General features: G+C 47.6%; 2 protein-coding genes across 3 annotated transcripts; both read left to right on the top strand.

Annotated features, from left to right (window-relative positions):
• The first annotated feature begins 3452 nt into the window (after nt 1-3452).
• Nucleotides 3453-7277, top strand: LOC109776826 (putative F-box/kelch-repeat protein At1g15680). 2 transcript variants are annotated; one of them, XM_045229640.2, is made up of 3 exons: nt 3453-4623; nt 5140-5185; nt 6633-7277. In XM_045229640.2, the coding sequence occupies exons 1-2, from the start codon at nt 3489-3491 to the stop codon at nt 5148-5150; spliced, it is 1146 nt and encodes a 381-aa protein (XP_045085575.1). In that variant the 5' UTR covers nt 3453-3488; the 3' UTR covers nt 5151-5185; nt 6633-7277. The 2 variants fall into 2 exon arrangements, with proteins under 2 accessions (XP_045085575.1, XP_040249273.1); XM_040393339.3 differs by lacking the exon at nt 5140-5185.
• Nucleotides 7278-12551: 5274 nt separating this feature from the next.
• Nucleotides 12552-15096, top strand: LOC109776827 (F-box protein At5g03970-like). The gene has a single exon (XM_020335496.2). It carries the CDS (start codon nt 13873-13875, stop codon nt 14785-14787), a length of 915 nt encoding a protein of 304 aa, XP_020191085.1. The 5' UTR covers nt 12552-13872; the 3' UTR covers nt 14788-15096.
• The last annotated feature ends 5624 nt before the right edge of the window (nt 15097-20720 follow it).

The raw sequence follows: 20720 nt of genomic DNA, 5'->3' as shown, positions 1-20720 counted from the left end.
CTGCCCTCCCGAGGAAGAACAAGGCTTGACGGCGGCTCCGTATCGTAAAACGCGATGAATCATTCTCTCTGATTTTTTTCTCCCTGAACGTGAATATCTGGAGTTGGAGTTGAGATCGGTGGTCCAGGGGGCCCACAAGGTCGGGAGGCGCGCCCCAGTGGGGTGGGCGCGCCCCCACCCTTTTGGCCAGGGTGTGGGCCCCCTTTGGTAATTCTTTCGCCAATATTTTTATATTTTTCAGAAATAATCTCCGTTGATTTTCAGGTCATTCCGAAAACTTTTATTTCTGCAAAAAAAAATTAACACCATGACAATTCTACTGAAAAAACATCAGTCCGGGTTAGTTTCATTCAAATCATGCAAGTTAGAGTCCAAAATAAGGGCAAAAAAGTTTGGAAAAGTAGATACGGCGGAGACGTATCAGTGGGGGTTGCGGACGTTCGGCAATGCTTGGGCGCCGGCCAGAAAGGTACAGTGACGATGTCAGACAAGGAGGGTGCGGGTGCAGAGCATGGGGGAGCTGGGAGTAGAGTGGAAGAAAAGTGTCCTGGGAGGGGGGTTTGAGTGAGTCCTACGTGGCCAAGGTCCGAATGTCCGCAACCCCCTCTAGTTTGTGTTTGGTTTATAGAAATTCGGGCAAGCAGATGCGGGTCCATATTGGATGGCAAACTTCTTCCAGATAACTTGGTTAGTCCAGACGTATGAAAATGTTTTGAGAGCCTGCATTGGAGATGTCCTTAGAAGACAAGCTGTTACCCCAACAAAGAGCTTCGATCTACTCCATAGCCACCATTTGGGTGTCGCGAAACGCAACAGGGGGTGCAATGGCATGGCCGTGGGGTAGACATCATCAGAGTTGTTACAACGAAACAGAGGAAATCGAGTGCAGTAGTCCTCGATACAAAATCCAAAGGGGTCAAAATTCCATAGAAACAAGATTCTCACGAGTGAAGGCACCAATAAAATTTAAAATTGTGATCAAGGCAAGACATGAGAGACATGCACATTATGAAAGTTTGACCTGAGAAGAGGAAGTGAGGATGTGCAGGAACCAAAGTGTGTGAAAGAAAGGCGAGAGCCGTTGCCAATAACAATGTGATGAGGGGTAGTGGAGAAATGAGAGAGACTACCCAGATCCTAAGAAATACGCGCCGTTGCACAAATATTGAGGAACCAATCACCGTCGACATCATGCATCGTTGGGTAAGAGACGCCGTGAAGCATGTCGAGGAGCATGGGTTCATAAGGGATAGAGCTATGTCGTGGCACTGGTGAAATGCCACCATATACAGTGTGCTCTAGGCGATGAAACTGGATTCCTCAAATTGAGTATTGTCATGACCGAGTGAGGGTGGGTGGGTGGGTCGAGGATGGCGGCGGTCGACGAGTCTATATAATAGGAAAGAGCAGGCACATCAACCAAGGAAATGTGGCCAGGCTAGCCAGTGAAGGAGTGAGACTCAGCCATCGAAGAGAAGGACCGAAAGCGAGGATAGATAACTCATATCCGATACCATGTAAGTACCGGAAGCAACAAAAAAATTCATTGATTATACTGAGTGTACATATACACGGGTTACAAGGCAGGCAACTCCGTAATGGCATAGCTAAAGAGTAGCTACAGATGCACAACAGTTGCAGTGAACGAAGTCAGTTTTTTTGGGGGGGGGGGGGGGGGGGGGGGGGGGAGTCAGCTTTTTCTATGGAAAATCCCAGTAAGCAGAAGTGAGCACATATCTTTTTGTTGCAAACACCGATGTTTGTTTGTTGACGCTAAAACAGAGATACTCTTGATAGATTTTGGAAATCTAAGCAAGTCAAAACTTATCAAGGACAATATAGAGAGGCAGGATATTGCATAGCTAAAATGATTATTGGAAATAATGCTCAATTGGCGTTTAAACTAATTTTGTTCCGATGAAAATTGTATGCACCAGTATTTTATATTTTACAAATATTACACTACAATTTTAAAAATATACTCCTTCCGTTCCTAAATATTTGTCTTTTTAGATATTTCAAATGGATTACCACATACGGATGTATATAGACATATTTTAGAGTGTAGATTTATTCATTTTGCTCTGTATGTAGTCATTTGTTGAAATCTCTAAAAAGACAAATATTTAGAAACGAAGGGAGTACATATTATGGACGCGAATTTTTGGGACATGGTGCCACGCGAGGTCTTAATCTAGGCCGGCCATTCGTGCTTTAAGATCCTCAGATTATATAGCGACTTTTGGATACTGATGCACGGTATTCCATATACGCATAAATACTGGGCTAGAATACGACGCTTCACTGGGCCAGGGGAGTTAAATGTGGGCGTATTTATACCTTGGCCAGGTCAATTATTAATGTTCCAGAACAGGTCAGGGATATCATTACTGGGGTACACCCAGGTACTAGCTGTCTGTGAGGCAGTGAGGGAATAACTTCATAGATTAATGTTGCATCTGCCGAAGGTTGTCCTGTTCATGCACTTTCAAGAAAAGGCTGTCCTGTCCATTTCCTAACGTTAGAGTCCTGCATGCAAAACCCCACAAAAAATAGTCCTGCATGCAAAGGTCTGTTCCTATCACGAGAACAAACGACAATAAGTATGTGCATGGAGAGTAGTAGTTTTGTAGATAAGTGTAAATATAGGATAGGTAATGTCATCAGGAAACAACTTTGATTATCACGGGGATACTCCAAAAAGTATATCAAATCATCATTTTGAAAAAAATGCAGTCGATTATTTGTTTTAGGTGGACTAGTTTAATCTTATGTAGTGGACATATTTAAAAAAATTAAAATCTTGGATTTCTAAAATTTAAATTTTTTTACTGCAATTTAGGAACCTTACTCATGTGTATGCACATGCATAACTTAATATGGAGATAGACCTAAGCTGATTTAGCATAGTTAAAAGTTCACACTAATTAGCTTACTTAATACACATTTCTGTTGCAGCCATAGAGGGTGGTGCACTCGTAAATATGTAATGGGGCAGCACGTAGTAAGACAAGAGGATAGTATGGTGCATTAATCCTAGTAAATGAGTTGGTCAGGTATGTTGCAGGACTGCTTCAATGAAACACTAACTTCAACCTCGTTTAGCTGTGGGGCATGCACACTTATTGACTGATAGATACAATGCATATACAAGATCAATTCGTCCCACTAAATTCTATATGCGTGAGATACGGCACAAATTCCAAAGAAATAGAGGGTGTGGATTCCAGCCTCGCGTAGCACCATGTCTACTCAAGAATTATCGTACATATCATGCACAACAATCCGTAACTCTATTTTTTTAGGAACACTACAAGCCGTAACTTTTTTTTTGAGAATTATTATGCACTGAAAAAAAAAAACTAACAAGAGAATTTCTTCGCTGTAACTGGGCTGATCCACTTCAGCGATTCACTTTGGGCTGCTGCTGCTGCTGCTGCTTCGACTCCACCCACCACATCCCGCACGAGCAGTGTGAGGAGGGCGAGATGCCTAGGTCTAGCCGCCGCCGCCGCCACCCCTGCTCGACGGCGGTCGGGCCACTGAACGACGACGACCTGCTCCGCGAGATCCTCCTCCGCCTGCCCCCGCAGCCCTCCTCCCTCCCCCGCGCCTCCGCCGTCTGCAGGCGCTGGCGCCTCCTCCTCTCCGACCCAGGATTCTCCCGCCGCTTCCGCATCCACCACCGCCGCAACCCTCCCCTCCTCGGTTTTTTCGTCAGAAATGAAGGTCTGCCCTTCCTACCTTCCCTCGACGCCCCGGATCGTGTCTCCCCCGGCCGTTTCTCCTTGCAGCGCGGGGACGGCGACCGGTTCAAGTCCCTTGGATGCCGCCATGGCCTCATACTCGTCTCCAACAAACCTAAGAACCAGATCCTGGTGTGGGACCCCGTCACCGGCGACCAGCACCGCCTTGACATCCCCCCGGTGGTTGCGATACATGCGAAGAAGACAACGATCAATGGGGCGGTGCTTCGTGCTGATGATGCCCGGCACTTCCAAGTGGTGTTGACAGTGGCAGACAACGATGACAAGCAACACAGACGAGCCCTTGCCTGCGTTTACTCGTCAGAGACTGGCGCATGGGGTGAACTCGTCTCAACGCAGCTTCCATCTGGCGTTCCAATGAGTAATGCTGGCACCTTCGTTTCTACTTACAAGCCTGCTGTGCTGATTGGGGATTCCCTTTACTGGAGGCTTGGTGGGAATTTTACCGGAATTCTTGAGTTTGATTTGGAGAAGCAAAGCCTAGCTGTCATATGGTTGCCAGTGCATATCCTTGAAGAGGGCCATTACCTATTCTCGATTATGCGCGCAGAGGGTGGTGGCCTTGGTTTACTCCTCCAGACAGACTTCAGCATCGAGTTATGGAAGAGGAAAACTGACTGTGATGGTGTTGCTTCATGGGGGCTTGGAAGAACCATTGAACTGGACAAGTTACTTTCTCTGAATTCAGAGGAGAATGAAATAATGATTCAAGGGCCCATGGGGGAAAATAATGTGGTGTTCGTGTGGACACATCACATCCTCTTTACGGTCCATCTTGAGTCATTGCAGTTCAATAAACTTCCCGGAGCCTACCCCCTTTTTTATTATCATCCATTAGAAAGTGTCTACGCTGCAGGTAAAGCATGCCTTACACATATATATTGGTTGTAATAAAACCAAGTTAGTTTTTTATAGTTGGTTGATGGCATATATGATTCACATCCTTTTGTTTTAAGTTAGCAATTTTAAGTAGCATCATATCAATTGTTTCTTTTGCTGCTTGATGCCCTCTTCAACATATAGCGAATTTTTTCTGTACCGTTTCTATTCTGATTCTTGTGTGGTGGTGTTTAATGATTATGATGTATAGGAAAAAAAATCCTTTAGCGGTGTATTATTTTATATGTGTTCTGCAGCCAGGCGTTGGGCTGCAATTGGTCTATTCTGAGTTCCATATCTGTAATCAAGTTAGAGCTAGCAAACTGGCTTCATCAGTTTATTATGTGAATATCCATACAATAAAACAATAAAGATCAAAATTAGCAAATTCTTTGTGTAGCATTGAAATAAATCTTGTTGTCATATGCCTATTCATATATGCAAAAATTATATAATACAGTAGTAGTTTGAGAAGGCAGTTTTTTCTCAACAGTGGGAAGTTGAAGATGACTACGTGAGAAATATCGTGAACTCAATAGGTACATGTTAAAGTTAAAGCTAGTTCTATTTCTATCATTCAGTATTTATTATCTCTGTAATTGTGCTAATATTAAGTTCGTAATGATGAACTTCTGGAATTTAAGAATATTTACTCATTTACCATTTTTAGAAGAGTCCTTCTGAGAGTACCAAGTCCATTTTTACGTACGATTTTTTTTTATTTGTTCATTTCACTAATCTGCTTGGATTTCTTAGTATGATTATGTTTTTATTGTTTTCTGATATGGCGTGGAATGAGCTTATAGTTCTGGATAACTTACTCTTCTGACCAGCTAATGGTCTGAGTGTACATGTTCTTCATTTCTACAACATTCTTCATTTTATACTGTTCCTTGAATATTCTATAAATTTTATAATTGGTGTAGTTTTGCTTATCTTTTCTTAATGTTGTTTGTCATAATACTCGAAGAGTATGCTTTCATTAATTTTTTTATTTCTATTTATCTTTTTGCTCAATTTATTGCAGTTTTATGGATGACTATTCTAGTGTAAGGCAGTTTGCTTAAATATTATTCTCAGCATATCTCTCAGTGTCTATCTAATTTGCATATGTAATCTGCCAACTGCCATTATCCCCTAACATGATTTGTCTGGTCCAAACTATATGTATCAATGCTTTGCCGGTAGTCTATATTCTGCACTTTTTGTCACTTTAGATGTTCAAGACTTTTCTTATGAATATATGGTCGAAATGGCATGACTAGATTCACCGTAAACACTGCTTTTGTCACAAATTGTATACTTTTACTAACATTTTAATGTTATCAGTAAAACTAGTGGTCGAAGTATTCCTTTTGTTGTTGTGAAGAAAGAGTAATGCATCTATTTTGGGCCGAATGAAATGTTTCTATTAATAAGACGGTGCACGATCCCTTAGTTGAGGCTTCTACTACATGAGTTCAATTAAATTTGATTTGTGAGCGACTTGCTAGCACATACATTTCTGAAAAGTATGTCTATAAGCTACAACCTGACTGTTTGGGTTTGTTACCCCATGAGCCCCTTACGTGCCCATGATAAAAAGGAATATTTCAAATGATCCGATAAGCTGGGATGACCAGTATTTCCCTGGAGTTATTTGAGCCACAGTTTATTTATTCTATTTGCCTTTATTGAGAACAGAATAACAGATGTAGCCAAAAACTTGAGAATATATGCTAATAATAAGAGTTGAAGGTGTGGTGGCAAAAATGAACTGTTCTCCTGTAGCGGTTCTCTGTTTATATTGTTGGTTTTGTTCGCTGATGCTGACCGCTGAGACGGTTCAGTTTCGTAGCATTTGGCGCAATTTGAACGATCCCAAGTGAAGTTAGTGTTTACTGTTTGAGTCGTACATAAGTTGAGATACATAACTTCAACTTTTTTCTATGAATGTATTGAGATACACAACTTTAACTTTGACTGATGAAATTGGTTGCTCCGCAGGTATCTAGGGTTACATTCCGGTGGCCAAGATGCAGAAATTGATTGTGTGCCGTAGGTTCTTCCGTTTTGTATGCTGTTCATGGGCGTGTGCTACACCCAGAATTTGGCCCTCTGTACTGGTCAGGTGTGAAGTTGTATGACTAGTAGGAGCTAATCGCTTCGTTTGCAAACTTACGTGCGTATTATCTATGTTCTGTATGAGGACACAGTGACTTGCTTGGATTAATAGTTAGTATTGGCCATGTCGGTCACTTGCGGGTCATTTGCTTGATGCGTCTGGAGCAAGCACGATCAGGCAAGCTCAACTGTCAGTCTAGTGTTGTGTCAGGTTGAGTTTTCAGGTTTCTATATCCCTGCTGATGTTATGTCCCATGGTGCTATCGTATTAGATTAACTTCTTTTTTATCATCACCAAGGTGGCCGAACCCCAATTTTGTTACCAGAAAGCCCTCTGCAATCTATTATGCCATGAATTATTTCAGTGGAGTTACATCCAAAAGGTTGTAGGTTGCTTGGAAGTATTTACCCCCACTGAGTTTTCCATCCGCATCTCTTTAGGTAAACAGTGTAGTAGTAAACAGACAACAACCTTCAGAACTGCATACAAGTCGCACTGTATCCTAATTGCAATTTGTTTTCTAAGTATTTCTGTGCGTGCATTGGAGTGCAAATCTCTGTGAAATTGAAACGATGAGTTCTTTCCTGTGGGCCTAACCTTTGCTCAACCAGTTTACGATCTTCAGGAGGTCGGCTCCCTTTGATGTTCTTCAGGGAGTTGGCTCTGCACTTACTAATGCTGAAGCAAGCATATCACCTTCCAGGCTTTTTATCTTTCACCATTATCAGGAGCCCTGTTAAATCTTTGCAGTGTTTTTGCGTATGGCAGTGTAAAAACTGTATGTGTGTGTTAAATCTTTGCAGTGTTTTTGCGTAACGGCCTGTTTGATTTCCTTAGAAGATCATGGCTCAGCACTTAATCCTCCGTGTCAAGCCGCCCCTACCCCAAGCACGCGTTCAAGTTCTTTGGTCCGTACTCCGTCGAACGACACATCGGCACACTGTCATACAAGCTCAAACTGTCGTATAACAATTTCATCCACCCCGTCTTCCGCGTGTCGCTAGTTAAGCCATTGACCCCCGACTACACGCTGGTCTTCACTAAGCTTCCCTTCTTATCACGCTGGTCTACACATTGGATGATCCACCTCTACCCTGCAACCACAAACCTACCCTTCTTATCTGGGTACCCCGCCCAGAAATCATCTGTGTTACTGTTGCATATAGGTATTTTCAGAATTGCGTTCGCGTCAATCGGCAGAAAAACACACCTTACTAGCGCCTCGTCCCACGATGCAGTTGCCGGAGACAGGAGTTCATAAACCATCCTCGGTGGATCTGCTACTAGTGAGGTAATAGGTCTTGCTGTAGTCTCCTTCAGAATCCAGTTATCCGCCCATATATCTGTTGAATGGCCATTGCCTATTCGGCGGATGATTCCTTGCTTGAGCAAGTCCCGCCCTTCAATTATCGATCTCCATATCTGGGATGGTCTGATTCTGAGCTCCGCCTCAAGAATGTCCCACCCCCTATGTGAAATATGATGCCTTTAGAATTCTTGCACTCAGAGTATCTGGCTCTTGCATAATTCTCCATGCTTGTCTCACTAATAGCGCGAGGTTAAAAATCTCAAGGTCCTTGAAACCGAGCCCTCCCAGATTTTTGGGTCTTGTCATAACGTCCCATGAGACCCAAGCCGGTTTGCGCTCCCCCTGTTTGCATCCCCACCAAAACTTTGGTATGATGTATTTGATATGATCACATAATCCCCTCGGGAGCTTAAAACATGACATAGATTTAATGAGAACACCTTTTCCTCCAGCAGAGAGGCATTTGCTCACCCATCCTTTCACCTTGTCTCATACTCTGTCGCTCAAGTATTTAAATGTACCCTTCTTCGAGTGCCCAACATCTGTCGGCATTCTCAAGTACCTGTCACTTAAAGATTCATTAGGAACATAAAGGAAGCCTTTGACAGCATTACGAACTACCTTAGGACATCCCCTGCTGAAAATATTGATGACTTCACTCTATTAACTCTTTGGCACAATATGCATCCAATAGGTTTCATACCTCTCCAGCTCCATTAATACTTGCCCTGAAAAACAACAGGCTATCATCTACGAATAAAAGATGGTTCACCGCCAGTGCTGCCGGTGCTGCCTTGATGCTGCTGAGCTGGGATGACTGGTTCTGAGACTTTAATAGGCACAAAAGGCCCTCCGCTGCTAACAAGAAAAGATACGGAGAGATAGGATCTTCCTATCGAATACCGCGCCTTGGCTTGAATACTTCTGATTTATTACCATTGAACACCACTAAAAAAGAAACTGAGCTCACCATGTTCATAACCACAAAAACCCAAGGTACTGCAAAACCCAACTTCTCCATTATTCATCTTAGATAAGACCACTCCACTCGGTCATAAGCCTTCATCATGTCAAGTTTCAGTGCATAAAAACTATTGCTCTTTTGCCTTGTTCCTCTTCATGAAATGCAAACATTAATAAGTAGAGATTATATTGTCAGTTATAAGCCTTCCAGGTACAAACACCGACTGTTCCTCGGAAATGATATCTGGGAGAATCTGCTTGAGGCGGTTTGAAAGCACCTTCGAGGCAATCTTGTAAAACACGGTACACAAACTTATAGGACGAAACTAAGACAATAACGTGGGGTTGGTTACCTTTGGGATAAGCACCAACAAAGTATCATTTAGGCAAGCAGGGCTCTCTTCTCCCTTCACAATGCCTAACACAAATTTTGTGACTGCTTCTTTGCAGATGCCCCAATGCCTCTGAAAGAAATGTGCAGGGAATCCGTCAGGTCCCGGAGCTTTTGTTGGAAACATTTGGAAAAGCATCGTCTTGACTTCTCTTGCATCATACGGGACCATTAGAATGATGTTCATAGCGGGGGTGACTCTAACTGGGACGTGATCAAGAACCTCCGCTACCCCCTAGACACCCTCTGATGTATACAAGTTTTTAATTATAAAACTCTAAAGCCATCTGTTGCATCTCAGTCAAATCATTAGTGAGCTGCCCATCTGGACGTTGGAGAGCCTTGATCAGGTTTTGCCTCCGTCGCATGGACGCTTTTATGTGAAAGAAGTGGGAGTTCTGGTCACCTACAACTAGACATTCGACGTGGGAACGCTGCCTCCACATCAGGTCCTCGCGTAAATAGAGCTCAATTAGACGATCATTGATTTTTATCTCCACATGGGAAGGGCCTGTTCGCGCTACGTCGCTTCGCAGGCGCTCGAGCTCCTTCTTTAAACTACGGATCTCCCCTCTGACACTTCCAGAGGTCGACTTGGACCAATGGCCAAGATTGCTTGCAAGTGCATCAAGTTTGGCTCGCACTCCCCTGGCCGTTGGATTGTGGCCGTTCGCCTCCCATGCAAGCTGGACGGTGGATTTCAAGTCAGGGTGTGTCTCCCGCATTACTTCATACCGAAATTGCTTATCTTTCCTCCTCCCTCTCGGTGGTTGAGCTAGCTGTATCAAGATAGGCAAGTGGTCCAAAGTAGCTGCTGTTAGGTGTTCCACCGTAGCCGACGGAAATTGGCTACACCACTCGACCAAGCCAAGAGCTCTGTCTAGCCGAACACGAGTGAAGGAGCCTCCAGCAACCCTCTTTTCAAATGTCCACCTTGTTCCTTTATATCCAAGATCGACCAAACCACACACATCCACGACGTCACTAAAGCCTTGAATTTGTGCTTGACTCCTATTGCCGATACCAACATGTTCATCATGCCTTAGAACTTCATTGAAATCCCCCATACACACCCATGGCATGGTGTGGAGAGTCGAGAGATTTTTCATAGTATTCCATGTATTGTGACGAAGGTGGGTTTGCGCCTCCCCATAGAAACAAGAGAGCCTCCATGGTTCACCACCTAAATCACTAACTTTCACATCTATATGATACCTTAAGTAACCCAAATTCTCAATCTTTATATCATTATTCCAAAACATAGCCAGACCTCCGCTCCTACCGGAGGAATCAACAGCAAAAGAATTATCAAAACCTAGAGTACTCTTTAAATTTTCAGCTCCGTCACCACTAATTTGGGTTTCGATGAGGCAAAGTACTCTAGGGCAAACTTTTGTGCGAGTTCACGAAGCTCTTGAATTGTCGGGGCATTGCCAATCCCGCGAGAATTCCAACACAACAAATTCATTGTGCCCGGCAGTTCTCCGCCGAAGGGGCCGCCGGTCTTGCATCATTGTTTTTGCCCCCTGCTAGGGTCTTCTTCAGTCCACCATTGATGTTTTCTCATTCTGCATTGTAGTCCTAGACCTCTTGGGGTCTTGTTTCGGTGGGGGCTAGGTGGAACGACACTACCTCCCGCCTTTGGAACTAGGACGAGCTCCATACCCGTGGTGGCTACAGGATTGGGCCTCCCTACCACCTCATCAGAAGTACGTTTGCGGTTGGAGTCGACTGCCTCCATATCAGTGTCATCTTGCTGGCGAGCTACAACTTCATGATGATCAGGGCCTTTCTCAATAGCAGCCCCACCTTCATGCGTATTATGTTTCTTGGCCTTCTGGCTATTGTTGCGACACCGGGTCCCCCAGGAAGTGGTCGCCAGAGCTTGCAGACTTTTATAGATTAACGCAGATGGAGGATGCACCCCGTCACCATGCTCTTTGAATTCATGACCCATCATCCCACAGACTTGGCACCAGTCCGGTAAACGTTCATACTTCACCGCGAAGATTTCCCTCTCTCCACCATGGATCAGGGACGTTGCTTTTCTTCAGATGATTCCGCACATCAAGCCTCACTCTGACCCTATAAAAAATTCCTTCAAAATCAAAGGAAGACGGCTCTGAGTCGATGAACTCACCAATCTTGGAGGCCAAAGCCTTAACCATCCCATGATACGCAATTGGGAGATCAATGATATGCGCCCAGATCTCAAAAGTGAAGAGCTCAATGGTTGCCGGCTTGGTATATCCATCATACGGTGAGATGATCACTGGATTCCCCCTAAAGAGCCAAGGACCACCCTGGGTGACCCTCTGGATTTTGATGTTGACCTTTCTGGCTAGATCCCAAGCAGATCGCATATTGCGGAAGAACCAAGGTGCTAAATCCCTTGTCCATATGAACACAGACCAAAATCATCCACTGGAGATCCTAATCCGTCGGTGCATCCTTTTCCTCAAAAATCACCTCGTCTAGATCCTCCTCCTGTAGGGTGAGTTCCTTCATGAGGTCCTCAACCTTTCCTTTACCCTTAACTCTAGAGGCAGATGATTCCCCGCGGCGCGCCATGGCCACATTAGAGCCCCGCAAAAAAAAAGTGACCCGGAGGAAAACAAAAACCCAAACAAAACATCATTAAAGATTTTTGGGGACTGATAAACTAAAAACACCACTTGTGACGGTGCCAAAGAAACCAAGGAAACAAGGGTCGCCTGTGGCGCACTCCCACACGTCTGATGGGCTGTTGGGCAGAGGATGATCACCCACCCCCTAATGTTGTTTAGGCCTTATTCGGTTGCACCCCTCCCCAAAGTGATTGGAGAGCATTTGAGGGGATTTTCACTCGTAGAGGATTTATTCCCCCTCAATCCCTGTCAAGCCCCTTCAATTCTCTGTCAACCGGACAAGGCCATAGGGAAAAAGCATATATACTTCTCTTGACAATTATGTTAGGGATGCTCTACTCTGAATCTGTTTTATGGCTAGTTAAAAGAGTAACAAAACAGGTAAGTACCCATGTTTTGGAGCATCTTTTCTCCTCTTGTGGCACGTAAGTTGTTGACTTGATGACTAGTTAACACATAAATAAAACTATAGCTTGCTTGTTTTTCTCCAAACAAGTTTTGGAGGACCCCTTTGGCCCATGGACCACCTCATGTACGTGCTATGTCAGCAAAATCATCATTCAAAACTGAATTAGGAGGCATTTATACAATCTTATTATTCCAGAGGCTTCAGTGGCCCACAAAAATGCCATAGATAGAGTTCTGTTTTTTTACATAAACATGAGCCTTTTTTCTTACATTAATAAGGTGAGGATGTCCTAGCACCAGTACATACGTACGGGGCTAGCAATTCATGCTCTTAATCAAGACGAAGGATACTCTATGGTTGCAGCCCCTATTCTAGAAGACTGTCGTCGAGATTTAAGAAAGGCTTGTGTTGTGTTTTGTAAAAGGGAATCTAATGTAGTAGCATATGTGCTAGCTAGCAGGGGTCGTGAAAAACCAGCCTTGGTTTGGTTTGATTCACCCCCAGGGTTTATCGTTAAGTTTGTTACAAACGATGTAGCTGTGGTTTGATTTTAATAAAGTTAGCTACGATGGTCTTCCCCTAAAGTATGAGCTCATATGTTTGCCTCCCGAGGGCAGTGTTTGAATATCACCTTCACAAGGATGGTCTCCCCTATAAAATAGTTTGGACCATCGCCATACAAACAACTAAACTATTAGTCGATTACATCTTTTAAGTGAGTTAGAAACTACACAGTAAAGCCAAGTCTACAATCATCATAAAGTTGAGCTTAATGTTTGAAGCCGTTGTGAATTGCCCACACTCATCTCTAAGCATGCTTCCCATCGACCCTTATTGGTTTTCACTATTAAAACTCGTGCTTGTTATTAACCTTCCGCATTTTTAGGGGTTGTGTGTGCATCGAAAACAAATGCAAAATAGGTACTACGCTCCACAAACTTACTAAAAAAACATAAAATCAACTTCAAACTCTCAAAAGGAAAATAAATCTAAAACCAAATCTGCATCTACATAAATATGTCAACTATTGACATATATGGTTGTATACTAATATATATGTCTAATTTTGGGCTATACAAAGAACAAATATGTGGACAAAAATTGGACCAACTATTTGCTATTATTATGGATCCACAAAAAAAATTCCTATTGGTACTTCACAAGTCAGTACATTATTTATTAGTAGAATTTCACAGTATGAGTTTTACATTAGCTTTTTCTATACACCGGGTTTCCTTTGCAATTTCCTCAATCTTCTTTTTTTGAGGGGCTGGAATTTCTTCAATCAAAAGAAAAGAAAAAAAGATGCACTTTCACGGGGCGCACTTCATTTCAGTGCATCGGATCCACTCCATCACACCCCACATCGCATCAGTGAGCAAGTAGGGCAGATCTAGGAAAAAAAAACAGTGAGTAGGGCGAGATGAGCCGCCGCTTCCCTTCGCCGACGGCGGCACCGCCGCTGGAGGACGAAAACCTGCTCTCCGAGATCCTCCTCCGCCTCCCCCCGCAGCCGTCCTCCCTCCCTCGCGCCTCGCTCGTCTCCAATCGCTGGCGCCGCATCGCCTCCGACCCCGGCTTCTCCCGCCGCTTCCGCCGCCACCACCGCCCCAACCCTCCGCTGCTCGGTTTCTTCGACATGTACGGCTGCCGCTCCTTCGTGCCTACCCTCGAGGCCCCGGATCGTTTCCCGCCCGGGCGCTTCTCCCTGCAGCGCGGCGACGACGACTGGTTCTGGTCCCTTGGAAGCCGCCATGGCCTGGTGCTAATCTTGAACAGACCCACGAACCAGTTGCTGGTGTGGGACCCCGTCACCTGCGACAAGCACTGGATTGCCGTGCCCCCGGGATTCGAGTGCGACTCGGACAGCCCGATCGGCGGGGCGGTGCTTCGCTATGCCGTAGACGACCACCACTTCCTGGTGGCCTTGGTAAGCACCACCGAGAAACAAGACCATACAAGAGCCATCGCCAGCGCTTACTTGTCGGAGACCAACACATGGAGTGATATAATCTCAACACCGCTTCCACCGGCATCCGAATCCCGCTTCCAATTGCAAGCAGAAGACTTGCCACCGTTTGAATGTCCGACCATGATTTATTGCAGCATACCTGCTGTGCTGGTTGGGGATTCCCTTTACTGGTGGCTTCGGGATAGCTCGTACAACATCCTCCAATTTGATTTGGATAGGGACTGCCTAACCGTGATACCTGCACCGGTGGACTTGTATGACAGCGATATCCACTTCTCGGTTATGCGGGCAGATGATGGAGGGCTTGGTTTCCTATTTGTATCAAAGTTCAGTGTTCAATTGTGGAAGACGAAGGTCATTTTGTGACTGTTTCGCTTCGTGGGTGTTGGGAAGAACTATTGAAATGGACAAGCTATTTCCGCTGGATTCAAAGGAGAGAGGGTCTCCAATGATAGTAGGATTTGCTGAGGAGAATAATGTGGCTCTCATGTGGACAGAAGGCAGTCTCTTCATGTTCCAGCTTGAGTCGTTGCAGCTCAAGAAGCTCATGGAAACCAGAATCTCTTTCTATCAACCATTCGAAAGTGTCTATACTGCAGGTAATAGCTTGCTTTACAACCTGTGTATAACAAAAGAAAGTTTGTTTTCGATAATTGGTTGATGAAAATACGTACTGTTTATAAACTTCCATATTGAGTTAACAATTTTAAGTAGTCCCATGACACTTCTCTTTGGATGCTTGATGACATCTTCAACATGTTGCGATGAAGCTATGCGGAGTTCTTTTCTTATGCTTGCATGGTAGCGTTTTATGTTATAATTATGATCTGTAAGGTAGTACTCCCTCCTTATTTGAAAGGAAGGTGTGGAAAAAACACCAACTGTTTTGCGAAAGAAGGGTATCGGAAAGGTTATTAGCACTGGATGGGCAAAACTAACCCTGCTTATCCCATTCCCCATCCTGAAAAACCGGCTTGCGTTAAATCCCCTCCCATACAAACTCCGCCCCTTTGTCTTCGTCCTGCTCATGTGTCACGTAATCCGTGCGTGAGAAACGGAGGGGTGTAAAGCGGAGGCCCACTTTTTCCTTCTTAAAATCTGCGCTCAGGGGTAAACATGGAAAGAAATAACTTGCGGTTTCCCTCCTTAATCTTCTCTCAAGATCTCATGCTTTTCTTTCAAATCCGGAGGTAGTATCTGTTAGTGGTATCTAATTTTCTTCATGTTATATAGCCAGGTGGTGGATTCACTGATCTACTGCTAAGCTTCATTTCTGTAATTTGTGTGGTTCAAGTCAGAGCTAGCAAATTGTTTTTATTACTTTATTATATGAAACCCTTCTCTCCCTTCTCTCCCTTCGCCCCCCCGCTCCCCGCTCCCCTCCTCCTCCCCAGCCCTCGCCGCTGCCCATGGCTCCCCCGCCTTCCCCTCCCTCCCCCCCCCCCCCCCCCCCCCGGTTTCTGCGAGTCGGGTTGGCTCTCCTTGCTCTTCTACGGCGGCGTCCTTCCCCGGGTCGCGTTTTTGGGCGCTGGGCGACTCGGTGGAGTCGGATGATGATTTTGAGGTGTGCGCTCCGACGGTGGTGGTGCCGTCCGTGCCTGCTGCGGGCCGCGCCCGGAAGTTTGCTCCGGGTGGCCGGGGCCGGCCGGTGTCGTTTCCCTCTGGGTCGTCGGGGTGGTGGTGCGTTGGTCGGCGCCGGCGGCGTGCGGCTCGGGGCCCGGCTCCTTCCCCTGAACGTGGTCTCCTCGGTCCTTCCCCGTCCGCTGTGATGTTGGATTTGGGTGATGTGGCGTCTCCGGTCGCTGGTCCGGTTCGCCCTCCTCCACTCCGGCCAGGGACGACGACGGTGGCGGTGGTCGCGCCGGCTGGTGCGGGGGCGGTTGGTGGCCAAACCCTAGATCCGGTTTGCCCTGCGGTCGTGGTGGGCCTTGTTGGGCACGTGGGCCTGGCGGCGCCTGGTTCGCCTCGGGCTGGGCCGCCCGGGCCCCCGGTTCTGTCGTCCCTCGAGTCTTCCCCCCTCCCGTCTGTGGGCCCGCGGCAGCTGGTTGTGGCCACTGCTCCGCGTCAGTCCCCTTCCCGGGCCTGCGGTCCTGTTTCGACCCATTCGGCCCTCTCTGGCCTGGCCTGTTGTGGCTATTTATGGGTGCGTCGCGGTTCCTCTCCCCCCTTCCTAGGGTTTCTTGCCTCCGCCGCCGATATCCGCAGGGCGCATCGCCCTATCCGCCATTTTTCTAGATCCGCTTCCTCCCCACCCCCTCTCCTCCTCTCCTTCGCTGAAGTGATCGCCATGGACAAGTCTAGGGGCTCCTCCTCCGAGGCCCTTTCGAGTAGCAAGCGGGCCCGTGAAGCTTCGCCGGGCGTTGGTGTTGATCTGGCCTATGAGGCGGAGCTGCAATCGAAGCTCGAATCTGAGCGGGCGGTGCGCGTGCTGCCGGGCGAGCAGGAGGATTGGGAGGAGGGGCCCGAGCGCTTCGTGGCCAGATCTGGGACGGCGCTCCCTGGATCTGGTGGTGCGTCGGGGTCGGGGCTGGATCCGTGGGAGGCCACTGCTGCTTCGGCTGGCGGTGGCTCCTCCTCGTCGGCGCCGCGTCCTGCTCCGGCCAGGGGCCCGGTCCCTCCGCCTCGGCCTTCCCCTCGCTCGTTTGTGGCGGGCGCTGCCTCTCGCTCGGGCCCGCGCTTCGGGCCTGGCTCTTCCTCTTCGCAGGCTGGGGACCGGCGTCCTCCTCCCTCTGCTTCGGGTGCCCCTTCTGCGATCCGTGGCGATGGCATCCTGCCGCCGCCGCCGCCTCCCCCTCCTCGACAGCACCCTGCTCCCTCGGGCCCTTCTCCGACCCTGACTTGTTTTGCTTGCCACCGCCCGAACCACTTCCAATCTAGATGCACTAACCCACCCTTCTGCCTCATTTATCGCTCCGATGGTCATCTTACTGTGGATTGCCATAACCGTACCAAGAGCCCCTCCTTCATACAGTTTGGCTTGGGTCTTCCCGGATGCTCATTCTTCGCTCTGGATGCTGATGTCCTGTGGTGATGGCTGCACCGTCCCTTTCTAACGCGGCCATCATCACGGTGTGTGCCCAGTTGATTTCTCCGCAGACCCTCCTGAATGGTTTGAAAATATGGGACGATGGTGGCTGGGACTGGCAGGTGCGCCAGCTTTCAGAGTATGAATTTGCAGTGGTTTTCCCCTCCAAGGACTGTCTAAGGATGATCTCCTCGTGCACCAGTTTTACCCTCCCCCTGAACCAGCTTGTGGTATCTGTCAAAGCGGCTACTTGTGGTGCCAAGGCGGTGGGCCCTCTCAGCAAGATTTGGGTGCTAATTGACAACGTGCCAGTTGGGCTTCGATCTGTGGAGTTCATGATGGCGTTTGGTAAGCTCACTGGCAAGCTCGTGGAAGTGGATTCGGAATCTTTGGGCAAGGTTGGCCCGGTTCGTCTCAATGTTTGGTGCATCGACCCCGTCTGTGTTCATGGTTCTGTTGATGTCCTCCCTTCTCCTGAAGGTGTGCGACTTCGGGTTCGGGTGGAGGGTGCTGAACCCCGTGCTCCACCTCCGCCTCCTCCTTCCAAGCCCTCGGATCATGATGACATGCAGGGGGATGGTTCGGCTGGGGGGCATAACCCAAGTGGAGGTACTGATCCGCGTTTCACGCAATCTGAATGGGATAAGTTGGATCCGGATGAACGCGAGCTGCTCAAGGATAATGCCCCTGCTCCTAATCCTCAGAAGGAGGACTTGGCCTCCCGTGACGTTGCTGGTGGTAAGGGGACCCCCTTCTCTGGTGTTTGCTCCAATGTGCCTACTCGCCCGCAGTCTCCGTCCTTCTCTAGGGTCGAGGATCTTCCCGCTTCCCCCATGCGCTCCACCGAGCCCTCAACTAAGAAGAAGAAGAAGTCTTCGGTCCGGCTAAGAGTCGAGCCTCCTCTACTTCCAAGCTTTCGGCGGCGGGTCTGGCCCGTCGTCTGGACAAGGATCTGGGCTCCGCCTTGGGGTCTGGCCCCGGGCCGGCGTTGCCGGTCTGGTGCTCCCCTATGCTCCATTCTCCGGCGTCCATGGCGCGGAAGGGCCGGCGCGTGCGCGATTCTGGCGTTTCGGTGGCGGTGCGGGCGGAACGGCATGCCGCGGCCAGGGATCTCCCTCCTACAGGTTCGTCTGCCCAACCATCTCTTCCTGTCTCTCCTGTTCGCCTTGTTTTACCTGCTCTATCAGATGATCATTTGTTGCATATCATGTCTGATATTGGGGTGGCTGCTATACCGGGGATGGGCTCTCCCTCTCACCTTCTCTCTGTCATTAGGGCCAACGAGGCAGCCCAGGCTGCTATTGCTAAGGCCGTGGAGGCCGCGAAGGGTGCTGGCTGCCAGGCCGGGGGGTTGGAGGCGACAAATGGTTGTGGCCAGTCGTCTGCCCCCCGGCCCTTGTTAAGGTTGGGCGTCCCAAGCGATCTAAGCCTTGTGTGGCTCCGTGCAGATCGAGTCTTTGTATTAAAAACCTTTCCTTTAAATGAGAGCTTTATTCTGGAATATTCGTGGTTTCGGTGCTAGGGGGCGCCGTGACCAGATCCATGATTTGGTTTGTGGTGAACATATTGACATCTTAGGGTTGGTCGAAACGTTTAAGGAATCCTTTTCCCCTTCTGATCTCTCTGCGATAGCTGGGATGGATAGGTTTGACTGGCACTCTCTCCCTGCTTCGGGCCATTCTGGGGGTATCTTGATCGGGTCCAAGCGGGACGTTTTTGATTTCATTGCTTTTGATCATGGCATCTTTTGGGCTAGTTGTGTGGTTCATCATCGTCAGCTGAACACTTTCTGGGAATTTATGGTGGTATACGGCCCTGCGGATCACACGCTTGGTCCTCTTTTTATGGATGAACTTTCGATTAAGATTGAAGCATGTAATATTCCTCTTTTAATTGGGGGTGATTTCAATTTGTTACGCTCTCCGGCCGACAAGAGCAATCATAATTTCTCTTGGCCTCTTGCCAATGCTTTTAATGATTTCATTAGTAATTGCGCGCTTCGTGAGCTCCCTAGGGTGGGGGCGCGATTCACCTGGTCTAACCATCAATCCTCGCCTGTCCGGTCGGTGCTGGATAGGGTTTTTGTTTCTGATCAATGGGATTCGCTGTTTTCCCGCGCGCTTCTGAAGGCCAGGCCTGCGGTGGGCTCTGGTCATGTTCCCCTGATCCTGGATGCCGGTATCCTTTCACTTGTCTCTCCCTCCCGTTTCCAGTTTGACGCGTCTTGGCTTGTTGTTGAGGGTTTTTGTGACATTATGGTTTCTAAGATTACTAATCTCCTAGCTTCTCCTCATCGCTCCTTTGGTCCCATGGATGATTGGCACAAGTTGTCTTATGAGCTTCGTAAATTCTTGAGGGGGTGGTCTCGGAATAGGGCGGCCGAGCTGCGTAGAGACAAAGAGTCCCTTGAATCTCAAATCCGAGATTTGGACCAATCTGCTGACACATCTGGGCTCTCCGCCTCTCAGTGGGCCACTCGCTACTCCCTGGAAGACGCTTTGATGGTGCTTCACCATCAGTCAGAAATTTACTGGCGCCAGCGAGGTGCCCTCAACTGGACCTTGAAGGGTGATGCTATGACGTCATATTTCTTTGCGAGCGCGAATGGCAGACGCCACAGATGCTTCATTGATACTCTGGTAATTGACGGCGTTAGAATTTCGGACCAGTCCCTCATCATGAATCACATTGTTAGCTTCTATTCCAATCTACTCGGCTCTAAGCCGGACCCTGGCTTTGGCCTCTGCTCTGACTTCTGGGATGAGGGGTCTAGGATCTCTCCGGGCGAAATTTTGGGCCTGATGGTCCCCTTATCTGACGAAGAGATCTGGCAGGTGATTGGCTCGGCTAACCCGAATGCTGCTTCCGGCCCAGATGGTTTTTCTATCCCCTTCTTTAAAAAGTTCTGGCCGCAGTTGCGGCCTCTCATTTGTAATATTATCCAAGGGTTCTGGTTGGGTTCGGTGGATATCTCTCACCTTAATTATGCTGTCATTACCCTTATTCCTAAAGTCAAGGGCGCGGACTTGATCTCGCAATTTAGGTCGATTGCCCTTATTAATAACTTCGCCAAGTTTCCGGCTAAAGGGTTAGCCACTCGCCTCTCCCCCATTGCCCACCGTACCATTAGCCCTTTTCAGTCGGTTTTCATTAAGGGTCGTTTCATTCTGGACGGGGTTCTCTCCTTGCATGAAATCGTTCATGACCTTAAGATTCACAAGTCAAAAGCGGTGATTCTAAAATTAGACTTTGATAAGGCATATGACTCGGTGAG

Source organism: Aegilops tauschii, chromosome 6 (genome assembly GCF_002575655.3).
Source record: "Aegilops tauschii subsp. strangulata cultivar AL8/78 chromosome 6, Aet v6.0, whole genome shotgun sequence".
Classification (NCBI taxonomy): domain Eukaryota; kingdom Viridiplantae; phylum Streptophyta; class Magnoliopsida; order Poales; family Poaceae; genus Aegilops; species Aegilops tauschii.
The sequence above is the reverse complement of the archived record's forward strand: the minus strand, read 5'-3'. Positions and strand labels throughout refer to the sequence as shown.